Genomic DNA, 17,544 nt, shown 5'->3' with positions numbered 1-17,544 from the left:
CCTGACTCCGCCGCCGAACCCGGCGCCAGCCATGGAGCCCGAAGTCTCCCGTCGCCGCCACACCCATCAGCGCGGCTACCTGCTGACGCGGAACCCTCACCTCAACAAGGTAAACCCGCAGGCCCACCTGGCCGCCCATCGGCCCCTCTCGATCGGGGTCAGGCCCCTCTTGCAGGTCCCTGCACCATGGCCTCGCCCCTCCGCCACTCCCCTGGAAAGGTTCCCGGTGAGCGGCGGCGGCCTGGGGGGCCTTGGTGTGGGCAGAAGGAAGAAGGACGCCTAATCGGGTCAGTATCCACGAGAGTGATGGCAGGGCGGTGCCGGTGCCTCTGCACCTGGGCATCCCATGTTAGGGATAGAGGTAAAGGTGTAACTTGTTTACGATACTTCGGCAGTGATTCTCCAAAAACAAGAGCCCAGACAATGAAACTAGTATCAGACAAAGTGTGTGAATGGGGTATTTTTGGTGAAGGTAGCAGGCAGGCTGCCAGGTCAGACTCCATGTGCCACCCACTTACTGTTGCACACAGTGTGGCAATTATTGGAGGTTGATAAGGCGAGAAGTGATTCAACTGGTCCTGCCCAGACAGAAATGTGTACTGAGTGCCTTCAGATCACGTTAGCAATGTGGAAATCCAAGTCCTCTTGGTTTCTGGAGTGACACGGTTAAGAGTCTGGGAATGCGTGGTGGGTGGCCTCTCTCTTGGACACTTTGCATGGCTTGGTAGAAGAGCTCTGTCCCAGACATGGGACTGTGGGTAAAGCCATTTCTCTTCTTTCTTCTTCTTCTTCTTTTTTTTTTTTTTTTTTTGTTTTTAATTTGGCTTTCTGGAAGTTAACGTTTTTTTTTTGTTTAGAGCTGTTTTCTTTTTATTAAAGGGGAATTCAGTGTACACCCTGTTCAGAGACTCCTTTTCGGATCCTGGTAACACTTCATTTTCCTTCACTGGTGATGCAATGTAAACACTCGGGATCTCTCTCAAATAAAAAAAAAAACCTCCAAATTTATCATTTTGCTTCCACACTTATTTTACAGCCAGGTTTATCTCTGAATTGTGCCTTTTGTTTGTGTGTGTGTGCGCGCGCTTTGGACATTCCCTACTTATTCAGGACTTTGAAAATGCCATCAGTCAGCACAGAGGTCTGTTTAGTTATTTTGGTTGTCTCTTTGGTGGACTGCTTTTTGCGTTAAGAATAGGAGCTCAGCTTTTTCCTTGTCGTGTTCCTGATGATTTGTTGATCATATTAATGACTTAAAGACATGATTTATTTAATAAGTGACAGTGTGAGTTCTTTCTTGTTTTTTTGTGGTGACAGGCACCTTTTACAAATCTATGATTATGTGCTATCTGTGGGCATGTAGCATTATGAAATTGTAAATAATTCCTACTTATTTCTTTCTTTAAAATAAATTTAATTGCTAGTTTGTTTTTTTCTTTTCTTTTATTATTCTGCAGGTTTGCCACCTATTTTCAGTAAAACAAAAGTAAAATTTGATGTGACAAAACAATTTGTGACTTGTATGTGTCACCTGCCTACTGTAATTTATGACCACGTTTTGGGTTGACACTTAAGAAAGACCACATGAGTTGTATAACCTGTTTGATTTTCCTCAAGTCAGGGGCAAGAGTGTCTATTAAGAGTGTGTAGATGGCATAGGCAATCCCTGAGCAAGAGTAATTATTGCCTTTATTATGCTTACATCAAGAATTTATGATATAAAAATCCTTTTGACTCCTGTTCACAAGGTTACTAGGAATTAAGGATTAATTCCTACTTCAGAATAATAGTATCACAAAGATCCTCCATCAAAGATAAGATGTAACATTAATATGTTAAAAGCACATTTTCAAATTTGTAAAAAGTGAACTTTTTATTTGTATTATGTCAAATTGGATTCACAATCCAGCGTACCAACTTTGAGGCAATCAATGAAATAATCTTTTACTCAGTTCTAGGATGGCGATCTGGTGCCTTATGAGAGTAACAGAATTTCCTAGGTACCATTGAAACTACAGCTATGGGACTTTCTTCATCTGTCATACACTCAAGACCTCTAGGCCTTTAAGTTTGCTAGTAGCCCAGGAATGTTTTGGTTTATTTTTATTATTATTATTTTGTAATAACCTTTGCTCCAAAGAGGCAATAGTAGATTTTGCTTTCCCCTAATAACCCAGCCTGTCACATGTTTTTTTCAACCACACTAACACAGAACTTCATCATTTTACCTTTGGGTAGCTGCAACAACAGTTTTGCTGGTTTTATTTCCATGGATATAGTTCATTCTACATATATGTATGCAAGAGATACCTTCATTAATTAACATTTTATTCACTTCTCTATTATACAAGCATTTATAGTATGTTGTTATTTCCTATTATGTTTAATGTAAAATGAATCTGTCAATTGGGTTTACAGTCTTCTCCAAATTTATCTTATTAGTTCCCCAATGTAGCCTTCCACTTAAAATATATTTGCTGAATCTCTTAATTCTTTCCTTTTTGTGTGTAATTTCTACTATGAAAATGTCTTAGTTGATTTAATAATAATCTCTCTAGGGAAGCATTTCCTAGTTATGTTAGTTTTATTATCATTATTTAACACCTCTGTTTTTATTATTCAGTTGGACTATATAATTTTGTATTTACTAAGTTGTATTTTTTTTTTTTTTGAGACAGAGCCTTGTTCTGTTGCCCAGGCTGGAGTGCAGTGGTGCGATCTCCATTCACTGCAAACTCTTACCTCCTGGGTTCAAGTGACTTTTGTGTCTCAGCCTCCTGAGTAGTTGAGATTACAGGCATGCGACACCATGCCCAGCTAATTTCTATATTTTAATAGAGACAGGGTTTCACCATGTTGGCTAGGCTGGTCTCAATCTCCTGACCTCAAGTGATCCGCCGGCCTCGGCCTCCCAAAAGTGTTGGTATTACAGGCGTGAGCCACTGCACCCAGCCGTAAGTTGTATTTTTTTTCTTATTTCTTTGATTGTCATAGGGCAGGAGTCACAATATTTAGTACAGTATTTTGCTCAGTAGACATTAAATAAATGTTTACTTAATGAATGAGCCATGTCTTTATTTTTGTCTTTAAACAGAACTCAGTTTTTAAAGTGATCGTTTGGGCATTATCCTCTTTAAAGTAATTTTGTGAAAATAAATTCACATTGAAGTCTAAAGTTTAGTTGCCTTCCTATGCCATTATATTGCATGCTGGAATATAGTCAGAAAAGTTGGAATTTGGTTTAAGCTTGATAATGTCATGAAATTTTAATTACTTGCTGGATAACCTAAGGGAGGTGCTTCATCTTGGTAAAATCAAAGTTAACAGTAGATGTGATATGAATTCAAAAATTTTCATAAAACTTAAGAGAATTAGAATTTTCATTTGATATGATTCATGTATGAGTTTAAGCCTTACTATTTGTTTACACGAAAATATGCATTATTCCAGGTAGGATTTCATCAAAGCCATTGGGGAAGTAAATCTGCCTCATGTTTAGGAGATTTAATATTTTTCTGTGCACAGCCCAGACTATTTTTGAGATGCTTATCTTTGCCAGTTTTATATAAACATGTCTAATTTAATGTTTAATGTTTTTTTAAAATTTTTAATTTTTTTATTATACTTTAAGTTCTAGGGTACATGTGCACAACATGCAAGTTTGTTTCATATGTATACATGTGCCATGTTGGTGTGCTGCACCCATTAACTCATCATTTACATTAGGTATATCTCCTAATGCTATCCTCCTCAACCCCTCCCCACAATAGGACTCAGTGTGTGATGCTCCCCTTCCTGTGTCCAAGTGATCTCATTGTTCAATTCCCACTTATGAGTGAGAACATGCGGTATTTGGTTTTCTGTTCTTGCGATAGTTTGCTAAGAATGATGGTTTCCAGCTGCATCCATGTCCCTACAAAGGACACGAACTCATCCTTTTTTATGACTGCATAGTATTCCATGGTGTGTATGTGCCACATTTTCTTAATCCAGTCTGTCGCTGATGGACATTTGGGTTGATTCCAAGTCTTTGCTATTGTGAATAGTGCTGCAATGAACATACATGTGCATGTGTCTTTATAGCAGCATGACTTATAATCCTTGGGGTATATCCCCAGTAATGGGATGGCTGGGTCGAATGGTATTTCTAGTTGTAGATCCTTGAGGAATCGCCACACTGTTTTCCACAATGGTTGAACTAGTTTGCAGTCCCACCAACAGTGTAAAAGTGTTCCTATTTCTCCACTTCCTCTCTAGCACCTGTTGTTTCCTGATTTTTTAATGATTGCCATTCTAACTGGTGTGAGATGGTATGACATTGTGGTTTTGATTTTATTTTCAGGGATATGGTTTGATATGGATGAGTTGTGTTTTAAATTTTTTCTCAATAATTTTAATGTGACTAATAATCATATTTCATAAATTGCCCTTCAAAATTAAAATTTTACACACAATAAAATAATCATTCTTGTTTTTTATTTCTCAATTAGTTTATTTCCCTTTGCAATGGTAGAAAACACTAATTGATAGTTCTATCATAATTGTGCTTACATGGTTTCTATATCTTAAGATTAAATAATGATATGACCCATAAGTAAATCTCCAAAAGACACCACTCTTCCATATTTTAGGCAGTTTGGTTCAGTATAAGTCATGCTTAAGAGTTATGTTCCAGGAGAAGATAGTGTTTTATCGAAGTTAATTTGGGTCAGCATTACTAACTTTTAAATCTAAAAAATCAGCTTTTGTAGCTGTTTGCTTCCTGGCATGACAAGACCTAGTTGGGTGTATTGTAAGGAAAAGAGAGAGAAATAAGATCCATGACAATGAAGGAAAAGTACCCTAAACCTCTTTTCCTTCAATGTAAACTAGACCCAAATGAATTATTCAGAAAATTTCATCCAACCACAGTTCTCTAGAGTTGCCTCCGCAACATGAGAAACTGATTTATTATTTGAGATAGAATCCCATTTATGTGAAAGTCATATACAGCCAGATGCCTCTGTATATGTTTGTTACCTTTCTGCAGTTGAAACAACAGTAGCAGTATAGAATATCACAATAACAAAATGTGTGCTGTAATAAGAAAAATGAGTTTGATGTGATAACTCTTGAGACAGGTGATATGGAGTATAGGAAATATTGAAGAGAAGAATGGATTTGAGATTTTTCATTTTTCAGCTCTGATTTCCCTCTAACTTTTGGACAGGTAGGGGAGAATGTGATGTAAAGGAATGGACATTCTAAAACTTTGTGCCTAGAAGAAATGAGCCCAAGTTCCAAGTCTCCCAATTAGCTATGTGATATAGCATCTGGGAATGTCCTCCTTGCTACATCATCCCATGGCGGAAGGCAAGAGAGGGGATGGTAGAGGGTGAGAAAGAGCAACAGCGGGCTGAACTTGCTTTTATAAGGAACCCACTCTTGCTTACAATAAGGAACCCACTCCTGCATTAACAATACTAATCACCTCATAAAAATCCCAGCTCTCAACACAGTTGCATTGGGGATTAAACAACACATGAACTTTGGGGGACACATTGAAACTATAGTAGGAAATCAAGTAATACAATAATAAATAATGTTCTCTAAAAACAGGAGAATATAACTACTAGAGCTTTTGTACTAATATACAAACCCTGGATTTTAAAACACTGGTATTATTTTTTCAATAATCAGGTAATGGTTGAGTAAGAACATCAGCAAAAGTACTTGCATGTTTGATATGGTTTGTCTGTGTTCCTACCCAAATCTCATCTTGAATTGTAGTTTCCATAATCCCCATGTGTTGTGGGAGGGACCCAGTGGGAGGTAATTGAATGATGGGGGTGGTTATCCTCATGCTCCTGTTCTCCTGGTAGTGAGTGAGTTCTCATGAGGTCTGATGGTTTTATAAGGGGCTTTCCCCCAATTTGCTCTTTCTTTTTGCTGCTGCCATGTGAAGAAGGATGTGTTTGTTTCCCCCTCCGCTATGATTGTATATTTCCTGAAGCCTACCCAGCCATGCTGAACTGTGAGTCAATTAAGCCTCTTCCTTTATAAATTACCCAGTGTTCGATATGTCTTTATTAGTAGCATGAGAACAGACTAATACAGTATTCATACCAATGTTAGTAATTATGTTATGAGGCCAAGTGTGATGGCTCATACCTGTAATGCCAGATGTGAGCCACCTGGGAGGCCAAGGTGGGAGGATCACTTGAGCCCAGGAGTTCAAGACCAGACTGGGAAATATGGCAAAACCCTGTCTTTACAAAAATGAAAAAAAAATACAAAAAACTGGGCATGGTGGTGTGCACCTGTAGTCTCAGCTACTTGAGTGGCTGAGGTAGAAGGCCACAGTGAGCCATGATCACACCCACTGCATTCCAGCCTGGATAACAGAGTGAGACCTTGTCTCAGAAAAACGAAACAAAGCAAAAAAAAAAAAAAAAAAAAAGAAAAAGAAAAAAAGAAAAAAGAAAAACAGAAGAATAAAACCTTAGAGATCCAGAGGCTGAAGGAGTTCTAAGACTTCCATTACACTATTAGGCATTGGCCTTTTAGGCTTAGAATATATTAAAATACATTTAAATTGTCTATTCAGAGTCTTAAGATGGCTACCTACTAAGTCCAGCAGAGAAGCCATAGAATAAAATCAACCCTGCAGACACATAGATTTTGGACTTCTATCCTTCTCAACTTTGATAAAATAAATTTATGTTTAAACCACCCATTGTGTGGTGCTTTGTTGTGGCAGCTCTAGCAAAGTAATAATATGCTTCTGTAATTGAAGCAAAATTTCATAATCAGCACTTTTCCTTGCTTTGTTTAGTTGACATTTTCTGGACTTTGACAGGAACATGTAGGTGAGAAGAAGTAATGATCTAATCAGTCAAGTTTGCTTGTAGCCATTGCCAATTTTTGACAATCTCTGTCTTTTGATTTCTGTGTTTAGGCCATTTGCATTTAATGTAATTGTTGATACACAGAGAGATAAACAGATTTCTATCATTTCATAGGTGTCTGTTTCCTTATTTTTCATTCCTCTATTTTTCCTCTCCAAACTAGTTTTTAATTACTTAAATATTTTTATTATTCCATTTTGATTTATTCCATGAGTTTTTGACAATATTTGTATAACTTGTTTTTAGTACTTGGTGTGGTGATTATGATATACATACAGAACTTTTCACAGTCAACTTAAAGTTAAAATTTCACCACTTCAATTGAAATATAGAAATCTTACCATTATATAGGTCTCATTGCCTTCCTCTATTTATGTTGTAGTTATATGTATTATATCCTCTTATATCTATTTATATGTATTACATAAATATTTTTAAAATAGTAATTTAATGTAATGTTTATACCTTTTTTTTTTTTTCAGTCCATCCTCTTGAGTAGCTGGAACTCTAGGTGCACACCATCATGCCTGGCTAATTTTTGTATTTTTCCATAGAGACGGCGTTTTACCATGTTCCCCAGGCTGATCTGAAACTCGTGGGCTCAAGAAATCCTCCCATTGTGGCCTTCCAAAGTGCTGGTATTATAGGTGTGGCCTGTAACTTTTATTTATTTTTATTTTGTTTATTTTTCTTTATTATTATTATTATTATTTATTTATTTATTTTTGAGACAGAGTCTTGCTTTGTCATCCAGGCTGGAGGGCTGTGGTAACATGGCTCACTGCAGGCTTGATCTCAAGGCTCAAGCCATCCTCCCAGCTTAGCCTCCTGAGCATCTGGGACTACAGCATGTGCCACCACTCCTGGCTAATTTTTGCATTTTTTGTGGAAACACAGTTTCATCATATTACCCCATCTAGTGTCAAACTCCTGAGCTCAAGGTGTCTGCCTACCTCAGCCTCCCAAAGTGCTGGGATTACAGACTTGGGCTACTGTTCCTGACCTAAACTTTCATTTTTAACTGTCACACATATTTTAATGAGTTTAAGAGAGAAAGGATAATCTATTATAGTTACCCAGGTAGTTAATATTTCTGTTGCTCTCTTTCATTCCTCACGTTCCATGTTTGTTTTGGGGTATCATTTCTCTTCCATTTAAAGAATGTCCTCTAACATTTTTTTAGAGCAGGTTTGCTGGAAACCAATTGTCTTAGTTTTTCTTCCTCTGAGAATGTCTATTTTATCTTCATTCGTGAAGGATATTTTCGATAGTTATAGAATAATGAGTTGACAGTTCTTTCCCTTTAAGACCTAAAAAAAAGCCATTTCTCTTCCTCCTGCCATTTCTTTTTCCTGATGAGAAATCTGCAGTCATTCAAGTTGATATATGTTTGTAATACACCAATGTATTACAAACATATATTTTCTGGATGTTTTAATGGTATTTTCTTTTTAGCTTTCAGAATCTTAAATATAATGTTTCTGGGTTTGGAGGTTTTGGGGTTTATCTTCTTGGGGTTTTCTGAGCTTCCTGATTCTGTAAGTATATGTCTTTTACCAAATTTGATACATTTTCAGCCATTATTTCTCCAAATATTTTTTTCTTTCTCCTCTCTTTCCGGGACTTTGATGAAACAAATGTTAGGCCTTTTGATACTGTCCTGAGACTCGGAACCTCAGGTAACTACATGATAGTATCAAAAGGCCTACTTTTTTAAGGACTTGTTTTCTCTTCAGACTTATTTGTTTCTAATGATTTAGCTTTATGTTCACTGACGCTTTCTACTCTCATCTCAATTCTGTTCTTGAGCCCATCCAATGAATATTTTATTACAATTACTGTATTTTTAAGTTCTAAAATTTCCATTTGGTATAGCTTTTATTTCTTGTCCAATACTTTCTTTCCATTTATTTAGAAAGACTTTGCCCTTATGTTCTTAGGCATGGTTATAATAACTGATTTTAAGTCTTTGTACATTGTACAGAAATTTCAAGGCCTGACACCTCAGGATTGGTGTTTGCTTATTTGTCTTTTATTTTCCAAGGTAATGTTTTTCCTGTTTCTTTCTATGTTGAGTAACTTTTTAATCTTTTCCGGACATTTGCATATCATGAAATTCTAGCTGTCAGTTATATCTTAAGGGGAATACTGTTCTTCTTAGCTTTAGTGGTCACTCAACCTGGTTAGGTCATTTTGCAAGTTGGACCCACCTGTGGCCTGTGATTCCGATACCAATATGGTTTTCAAAGTCTACTCAGTAGTACTATTTGGATTTGTCCATTATGTATACCACCCAGTGGATAGTGTGGGATCTGTGCAGTAGTCTATGCTATAGTTTACTTCTCAAAGCCTTTGGTATGCTGTTTAAGGTCAGATCTATGCACGTTTAGCTCAAAGGTGAGTGTAGACGTTAATATACAATTTTATGGGATTGCTCTCATAAGTTCCCTTCTTTCTGTGATCTCTCTGATATTTTTTGTTTCCATGAGGACCCCCTTTCCAGTTGTCTGAACAGAAAACTGGACTTTTGTTTTCCTGCCCTGTTGTGTACTTCCTTCAGATGTATTTGCATCTGGGGCCATGCGATTGGAAGACAGGGAGAGAAAGTTGCAACAGGCATTTGACCTAAGATCTTGAGACCAGATCTATATCCTCTGGTAAAAAGAAGGATTCCCTTACCTTAGAATTTTAGGCCTCTGTCATGGTTTTTGCTTCTGCCATCCCTGTGGGATTATCTGGAAGTTGGAACTAGAGAGGATAGAAAATTGGATGTTCTTGCTTCTCTGACCTTTAAGCATCCCCTTTCTGATTCTTGGACCAGAAAGATAAGGCTTCTCTTGGCAGTCTTTGTACATAATCAGTTGCACTTTCAGCTTTTCTGCTGCGTTTGAGTCAAGGCCAGTTGATTACAGCAGAGAGAAAAAAAGCCAGGTCATATTGGAAGAAAAAAGTGCCAGGAAACTTAATCTGGTTTTATGGCACTTTAGATTCTAATCTTCTTCCTTGGTTCTTCTGCTATCGTTTATTTTTCCAGTCTTCAAATAGCTGCTCAATGCATTCTACACAAGGATTGTTGTTGGATTTTAGTGGGAGAGACAAAGTATACTATAGCTACCATTTTGCACAGAACCAGACCCTCAGGTTGTTATTTTTAAGGTATGAATGTGTGAAACTCAGTCTAACTTGATTTTAAGTTCAGAGAAGGAAAATATCAGGGAATTGGTTCCCAAATGTATACTCAAAATTTTTTCTCATTTTACTGGGTGCATATTTGCTATACCAATCAATATTAATAATAAAGATTATTATGCGGAAATGGTTCATGTAAGACAAAATCTCTATACATAACTTATAAAATGTCTGTGTTCTAAGGATTTAGAAAGAAGTTTTGCCTTTTTGATATCTACATACTTCATTTCTGCCCCTCTTTGTGCTGTGAAGGAGAATAGAAAGTTCAATGTTCAAAATTTCTTTGGGGTTCCCTCTCTTGGCTTTGGGGCCCCCTCCCTGTCTCTGTAGAGGGAAGCCTCTTCTTTCTTTCTTCCCCCTTCTTTCGTGCCTATTAAATTTTCCACTACTTAAAGCCAAACAAACAAAAACAAAAAACAAACCAACAAAAAACCCAACAACAACAACAACAAAACAAAATTTCTTTGTGGATGTGGGAAGGAGTGTTATACTGGTTTGCATCATAGATTTATCTTTCAACATAGTTGCTCTTAGGGCCTGGAATGTAGTAGGTATTCTGTAATAATTTGTTGAATGGATGAATCAGGGATTATTCTTGAAGTAACATTGTCTTACCTTGCAGATATTGCTATCACCTCTCGGTAGTTCACATTCTACCTTGTGGGATAAATGCACAATAACCTCTTTTATATGCTGTCCAATGTGTGTTGGAGAATCTCTTTTCCTTAATGGGTATAAGGATGACCACTATATCGTTTAGGATTAGGTTTTGTTACATATAACAAAAAAGCAAAATAAAAGTGAGTTAACTATGATATAGCTTAATTATGATAAACTGTTTGGTGGGTCCACAAAGTCATCAGGAACACAGGCTTCTCTCTTGCTGCTCTGTCATCTTCAGGATCACTTCATGGTCCTAACTGAATATGTAGGTCTAAAGATACCATCTACAGGCTGGGCGCAGTGGCTCATGCCTGTAATTCAAACACTTTGGGAGGCTGAGGTGGGTGGATCACTTGAGGTCAGGAGTTTGAGGCCAGCCTGGCCAACAGGGTGAGATTCCATCTCTAATAAAAATATAAAAATTAGCCGGGCATGGCAGTGGGAGCCTGTAGTCTCAGCTACTTGGGAGGCTGAGAGAGGAGAATCGCTTGAACCCAGGAGGTGAAGGTTGCAGTGAACCAAGATCATACCACTGCACTTCAGCCTGGGTGACAGTGCAAGGCTCGATCTCAAAAGAAAAAAAAAAAAATACCACCTACACATTCCAAGATGGCTGCTGGAAGAAATGAGAGAATTACAAGAAGGCCTACTTTTCAGTGGAGTTCCCTCTTTTAAAGTAGCCTTCCCCACATTTCACATGATACTTCCACTTAGGTCTCATTGTTCAGAACTCTGTCATATGGCCACATGTAACTACAGGGGAGTCAGGAAATGTCTATTTAATGCATTGCAACCCCAAATAATATTAGGATTCTGTTCCTGGGAAGGAAAAGGGAAATAGATGTTGTGGTAGACAATTGGTAGTCTCTACCATAGTCAAAGCTGCCAGAAGCAAAAGCATTGAGATTTAATAAATGTAAATATTAAATATGAATGTAAGATTCTTAGAAATTGAGGTGAACGGTTCTTAATATTTTAAAAATAGTCATAGATTAATTTTCTAAAAATAAGAAGATATAATAATATGAAAAGTATGTCTGCCACTTCTGTGTCTGGGCTAGCTGGTTCCCCTTCCTAGAGGCAACCACTGTTGCCAGTGACCAGTGTTTTCATTATATACTACAGATAATGTATGAAGTATTTTTTAAAGTTAATTTTCGTAAGTTAGAATGTTATTGATACAGGGCATGAATCAGATATGCCCTTAGTGTGGTAGATAGGAGATAATGTTATAAAGAAAAATGTTTCAGGTGGAAGTATATATGTTGATTTTATAGAGACACCGAAAACAGATTAAGAATCATGACATCAGGTTGAACCATCTATGATTTGCCTGGTAGTCTGAAACTAGTTCTAAAGCATTGTTATACTCACCACCTTTTGTTTATTTTTTTAAATCTGAGCTAGCCTTAGTATGTGGATTCCTTAATATGGTGAGTGATAAACATGCGGGTTGACTATTGCTAAACTCACAACATTGTTATGAAATGGAATAACTAGTCAGCAAAGGTGCTGGGGCTTCCCATTACTCTTAGGATAATGTTTGAAACTTCTTACCTGGTTAACTAGGACTTGCCCACTCAGGTTCGTACTGTCTTTCCAGTGCTCATCTTTTATTATTTTCTCACAGTTGGTGCAGTTTCTTTCCCTATGCTTTCCCTGAGAAGCCAAGCTTTTCTGCAGTAGACGTTATGTCCATGCTATTTCTTCTCTGCCTACCCCCAACTTCTCACCTGATCAACTGCTACTCTTTCTAGTCATCCTTCAGATTGCATTTTGACATTACTCTTCAGTGAACTATTCTTTCTTAACTGCCCAAATTAAGTTTTTCCTTTTCTTTTCCCCGTACTTATCACAATTGTTATAGTTATTTGTGTAGCTTTTCATATGATATCCTGTTAAGCTCTTTATATCATAAGCCTAATGAGACTATGGACCATACCTGACAAAACGCTGTTTCATTGGGGTAGTTCCTGTATACATTGTAAACATTCACTCAACGATATCTGTGAGTGTGATGATTAATTTTCTCTGTCAACTTACTTAAGCCATGGGGTATACAGACATTTGTTTAAACATTACTCTTGTAACTCTTGTAGTGTCAGTGAGAGTGTTTCTGGATAAGATGAGCATTTGAATTGAGTAAAGCAGATTGCCCTTCCTAATGTGGGTGGGCCTCATCCAATCAGTTAAAGGACAAAAAAGCTGAGTAAGAGGGAACTTCTCCTGCCTGATGGTCCTGAAGCTGGGACGTCAATTTTTTCCTGCCCTTGGACTCAAACTAAAATGTGGGCTCTTCCTGAGTCTTGAACCTCCTGGCTTTCAGACTGGATTTACACCGTTACCATTGGCTCTCTTGGGTCTCTAGCTTGCTGGCAGCAGGTCTTTGGACTTGTCAGCCTCCATAATCATGTGAGCCAATTACAATATTTCTCTCATAATAAATCTCTTCATATATATGAAGGTTCAGTTTCTTAGGAAAACTGACCGGTACAGCGAGCTTCACAACCCCCCGTAAAGTAACTGTAAAAGGAGAGAAAAACATCTCCACAGTGCATCTGAAGCAAGAAAGCCATCCTGTGGTGTTTCTGGGAATATCATGTCTGAGGTATATATCCCTTAAGAAACTGAAGTGTAGTCCTCTGCAACAGTTCTTAACATACTTTGTGCCAAAGGCACAAAAGTTGGAAAGTTGATGAAGTCTGTGGACTCCTTAAAGCAATGATTTTAAATAAACAGTATACATAGCATTACAAAGGAAACCATTTGTAATTAAATATAGATATCAAAATATTAACAAATATATCTTACAAATGTGTATTGTAAGATATATTCCTCTTTATTGAAGACTTATGCAGCAAGATATATATTTAAATATGGGAAATTTAAAGTAAAGTTTTATTTTTTAAAGGGATCAATATCAAGGTTGTCTACATGAGTAGCCTGTGTGCCTATTCATGTTATTTAAAAAAGTTGGACCTGGTGCAGTGGCTCAAGCCTGTAATCCCAGCACTTTGGGAGGGTGAGGTGGGTGGATCATGAGGTCAAGAGATCGAGACTGTCCTGGCTAACATGGTGAAACCCCGTCTCTACTAAAAATACAAAAATTAGCTGGGCATGGTGGCATGCGCCTATAGTCCCAGCTACTTGGGAGGCTGAGGCAGGAGAACGGCTTGAACCTGGGTGGTGGAGGTTGCAGTGAGCTGAGATCACACGACTTCACTCCAGCGTGGGCGACAAAGTGAGACTCCATCTCAAAAACAAAACAAAACAAAACAGTTGGCTAGGTACAGTGGCTCATGCCTGTAATCCCAGCACTTTGGGACGCCAAGGGAGGAAGATTGCTTGAGGACAGAGGACAGGAATTTGAGATCGATCAGGGCAACATAGTGAGACCCTGTCTCAAAAAAAAAAAAAAAATTCCAGATATGGTGGTGTATGTGTACAGTCCCAGCTACTCAAGAAACTAAGACAAGAGGATTGCTTGAGCCCAGGAATTCGAGGCTGCAGTGAGCTATGATTATCCTACCGCACTCTATCCTGGGCAACAGACTGTCTCTAAACAAAGCAAAACAAAACAAACCTTATTGCAGATCTAAAGCTGCAGAAATTTCAAAGTAATGAAGAACATGAATGTTATTTCCAGATACATGCCACAGATGTAACATGACATAAAAATAATTGTTATTTCTATTGAAAAGACAAAGAAACTGCTGTTTTTTATTTTTTGAGACAGGTCTCACTCTGTCACCCAGCCTGGAGTACAGTGGCATGATCTTGGCTTACTGCAGCTTTGACTTCCTGGGCAAAAGACATCCTACCACCTCCGCCTCCCAAGTAGCTGGGACTACAGGTGCATGCCACCACACCCAGCTAATTTTTTTCTTTTTTTTTTTTTGTAGAGATGAGGATCTCACTATGTTCCCAGGCTGGTCTCGAACTCCTGAGCTGAAGCAATCCTCCCACCTTGGCCTCCCAAACTGTTGGGATTAGAGGCATGAGTCACTGTGCCTGGCCAGGAACTACTGTTAATGTGTGTCTTGTTTATTTCATTTAAAATGGAAGGAAATACTAAATCTCATGGAGTTTATGAAAAAGATGTCCAAGTTCAGGCCTCATTAATTACTCATCTGTGCCTTGAGAATCTGTGATTAGGTCTGTGAACCTGAAGTTAAAAGCCTCTGATAGGGAGCTAAATTGGTTCTTCACCAAAAGCAATGACCTTGGTCTCTGAAAACTGATTCTTAAACTCAGAAGCTTTCACAATACTGGAATGTGAAGAATAAATGTCAGTATTCACTTAGCATGTGCATATTAGTGACTCTATTTTAAAACTTAATAACATAAACATTTATATAACACTTTATAATTTATATAGGATGCAAAAACACCTGGTCTCATTTTTTCTTCCCAACAACCCAGTGAAACACACATAACATGTACTATGTGTTCAATAAATAGTTGATTAGCCTTATTTAGCAGATGCAATAATTGAGGCAAATTTCCATTTAACCCTTAATACCTTAAATATTTGCTCAAAATCAAGCGTTAAGTCATATCTACTTGTGACTCAAACTTGACAAATGCTATGCCCTTTAGTCTTATGTTGCTATTCAGTCATATTTGTTGGTGAAGTGTGCATCTAAATTTCTAGTGTGTGGATTATCACAATCTGTTAAATACCAAAAATGTACTGAATAGCTGCCTACAACAAATAATTGTCTGTCCTAAACTGTCACTAGTGTCAAGATTGAAAAACCTGGTCAAGATGAAAGTACTTTAAAAAATCCCCATAAACTCTGGCACTTATGCTGATATGTAGATATATATTTTGGTCAAACCAAAGTTGATCTTGAATGCCTGGTTTAAAGTCAATGAAAAAACTTGTTAATAGTGGATTAGTTTAATTAAATGATTTCCTAACGTATGTGTGGAAAGCTTAATTATTACTTGGGAGAATTTAAAATCATGAGCACTCTTTGTACTATTGCATAAATAAATCTTTGTTTGAAATTTGAATTCAATGATTTGGTTATTCAAAATAGAAGTACACATAACTGAACCACAGAGTACTGAAAATTTGTTTCACATTAATATATTTATGCATCCATTTGTTTATTTAAAATGTATTAAGGCCCTGCTCCATCCCGACATTGTGCTAGTGCTGTCATACAAATATGAATAGTATATTGCCTGTCTTCCAGACCTGGGTAAAACAGCAGGTAAGCAGAAACAATGAAGTATGGGAAACTCTATGATAGAATTATCCCTTGAAGGAGATCATTATTCAGGGATAGGCAAAGGACACAGGAAGAAACAGACATTTGCAACTTCATGTGTAAATTAATTGGTAATTAAATGTGTTGGAATTGCTGTCTAATGATCATAGTCTGCAGATTCCTCCATTAGCTTGAAGAGTTAAGAAATCAAGACACAATAGAGGATTACTTTATAATTCTGATCTTTCTGGTTCACTATAAGAGTAATCACTATACACACTGTCATAGGCATAGAGGATTTTGTCACATGTGTAAGATTTTTTAAAATAGTGTAAAGGTACATATGGTAACTAGGAACTCTACCGGCAACCAGTGGTTTTTTTGGATTATTCATACATGTTTCAATTGAAGATCTTAAATTTTGATTTTTCATCATTTGTGTACATTGCTAGTTTCAGTTATTTACTGAAAAGTCTCAATCTGCTTATTTAACAGATACTTTTCTCTATTGATTTAGTAACTGTGAAATTTGCCTTACAACTTCTCATGATAAAATAGCACTCTATCTTGCTGAAAAGCTTTTGAAACTTTTCAAATGATTTCAGTGATTTAAAGAAATCTATTTGGGAAAATTTAGTGTTGATGTTGATGGCTAACAATTTTTCAGCCTTAGAAAGAATCTATAATGATCAGTAATTAGACTTTTAAGTGAAAAATACTTAAACCTCTCATCCAATGTTTTAAAAATCCATTTGTCCTCTTAGGTACAGGTGTTCTTTCCTTTTTTAAAAAAAAATTTAAGCAAACATGTCACTTAAATCACAAAATTGTAACACTTGCTTATATCCTATATTCATACCTCAATGAAATAATTTGGGGGTACTGTAAAGTGATATTTTGCTGTAAATTTTAGGGTATCAAAGGCCAAGACTTAGCTGAATGTATTTTAGATATATTGTCATAATCATTACCAGGTTAAAATTACTTTATATAAGACATGAGTAAAAATTAATTGCTATGCAATGAAACCAAATGATCTTTATTGTAAAGAAGCTGTGTTTAATATATTGTTGGTTTTGAATAATTGGTTTTCTGTCCTTTACAGAAGATAATAGTGAAGAATTAATTTGTATAGTTAAACGCATTCAAAGTAATTATTTTTATATGATTATTTTCTGATATAAACTTTACCTTATAAATACATATGTCATCTGGCTGATGTTTTTGGGGAAAAATGAGGTTGGATGCCATCAGGAAAATTATTTTTTTTAGTTTAGTTTTTTCTTTTTTTCAAGACGGGGTCTAGCTCTGTCATCCAGGCTGGAGTGCAATGGTGTGCTCTCAGCTTATTGCAACCTCAACCTCCGAGGATCAAACGATCTTCCCACCTCAGCCTCTTTTTCTTTTTTTTTTTATTATACCTTAAATTCTAGGGTACATGTGCACAACGTGCAGGTTTGTTACAAATGTATACATGTGCCATGTTGGTGTGCTGCACCCATTAACTCATCATTTACGTTAGGTATATCTCCTAATGCTATTCCTCCCCCAACCCCCCGCCCCACATTACCATATGGAGACCGAGT

General features: G+C 37.1%; 1 protein-coding gene across 3 annotated transcripts in view; it reads left to right on the top strand.

Annotated features, from left to right (window-relative positions):
• The window catches only part of ME1 (malic enzyme 1, NADP(+)-dependent, cytosolic), a 235,038-nt gene continuing 217,494 nt past the window's right edge, over window positions 1-17,544 (top strand). The window contains exon 1 of one of the 3 annotated variants that reach the window (XM_011953475.1): window positions 1-109. Coding sequence is in view for 2 of the 3 variants with exons in the window: in XM_011953474.1 (XP_011808864.1) it covers window positions 32-109 (78 nt within the window). In the remaining variant the exon portion in view is untranslated. The remainder of the gene's footprint in view (window positions 110-17,544) is intronic. The other 2 variants (XM_011953474.1, XM_011953473.1) reach the window with 2 other exon arrangements.

The sequence above is a fragment of the Colobus angolensis genome, unplaced genomic scaffold (genome assembly GCF_000951035.1).
Source record: "Colobus angolensis palliatus isolate OR3802 unplaced genomic scaffold, Cang.pa_1.0 Scaffold362, whole genome shotgun sequence".
In the NCBI taxonomy this organism is placed as follows: domain Eukaryota; kingdom Metazoa; phylum Chordata; class Mammalia; order Primates; family Cercopithecidae; genus Colobus; species Colobus angolensis.
The sequence above is the reverse complement of the archived record's forward strand: the minus strand, read 5'-3'. Positions and strand labels throughout refer to the sequence as shown.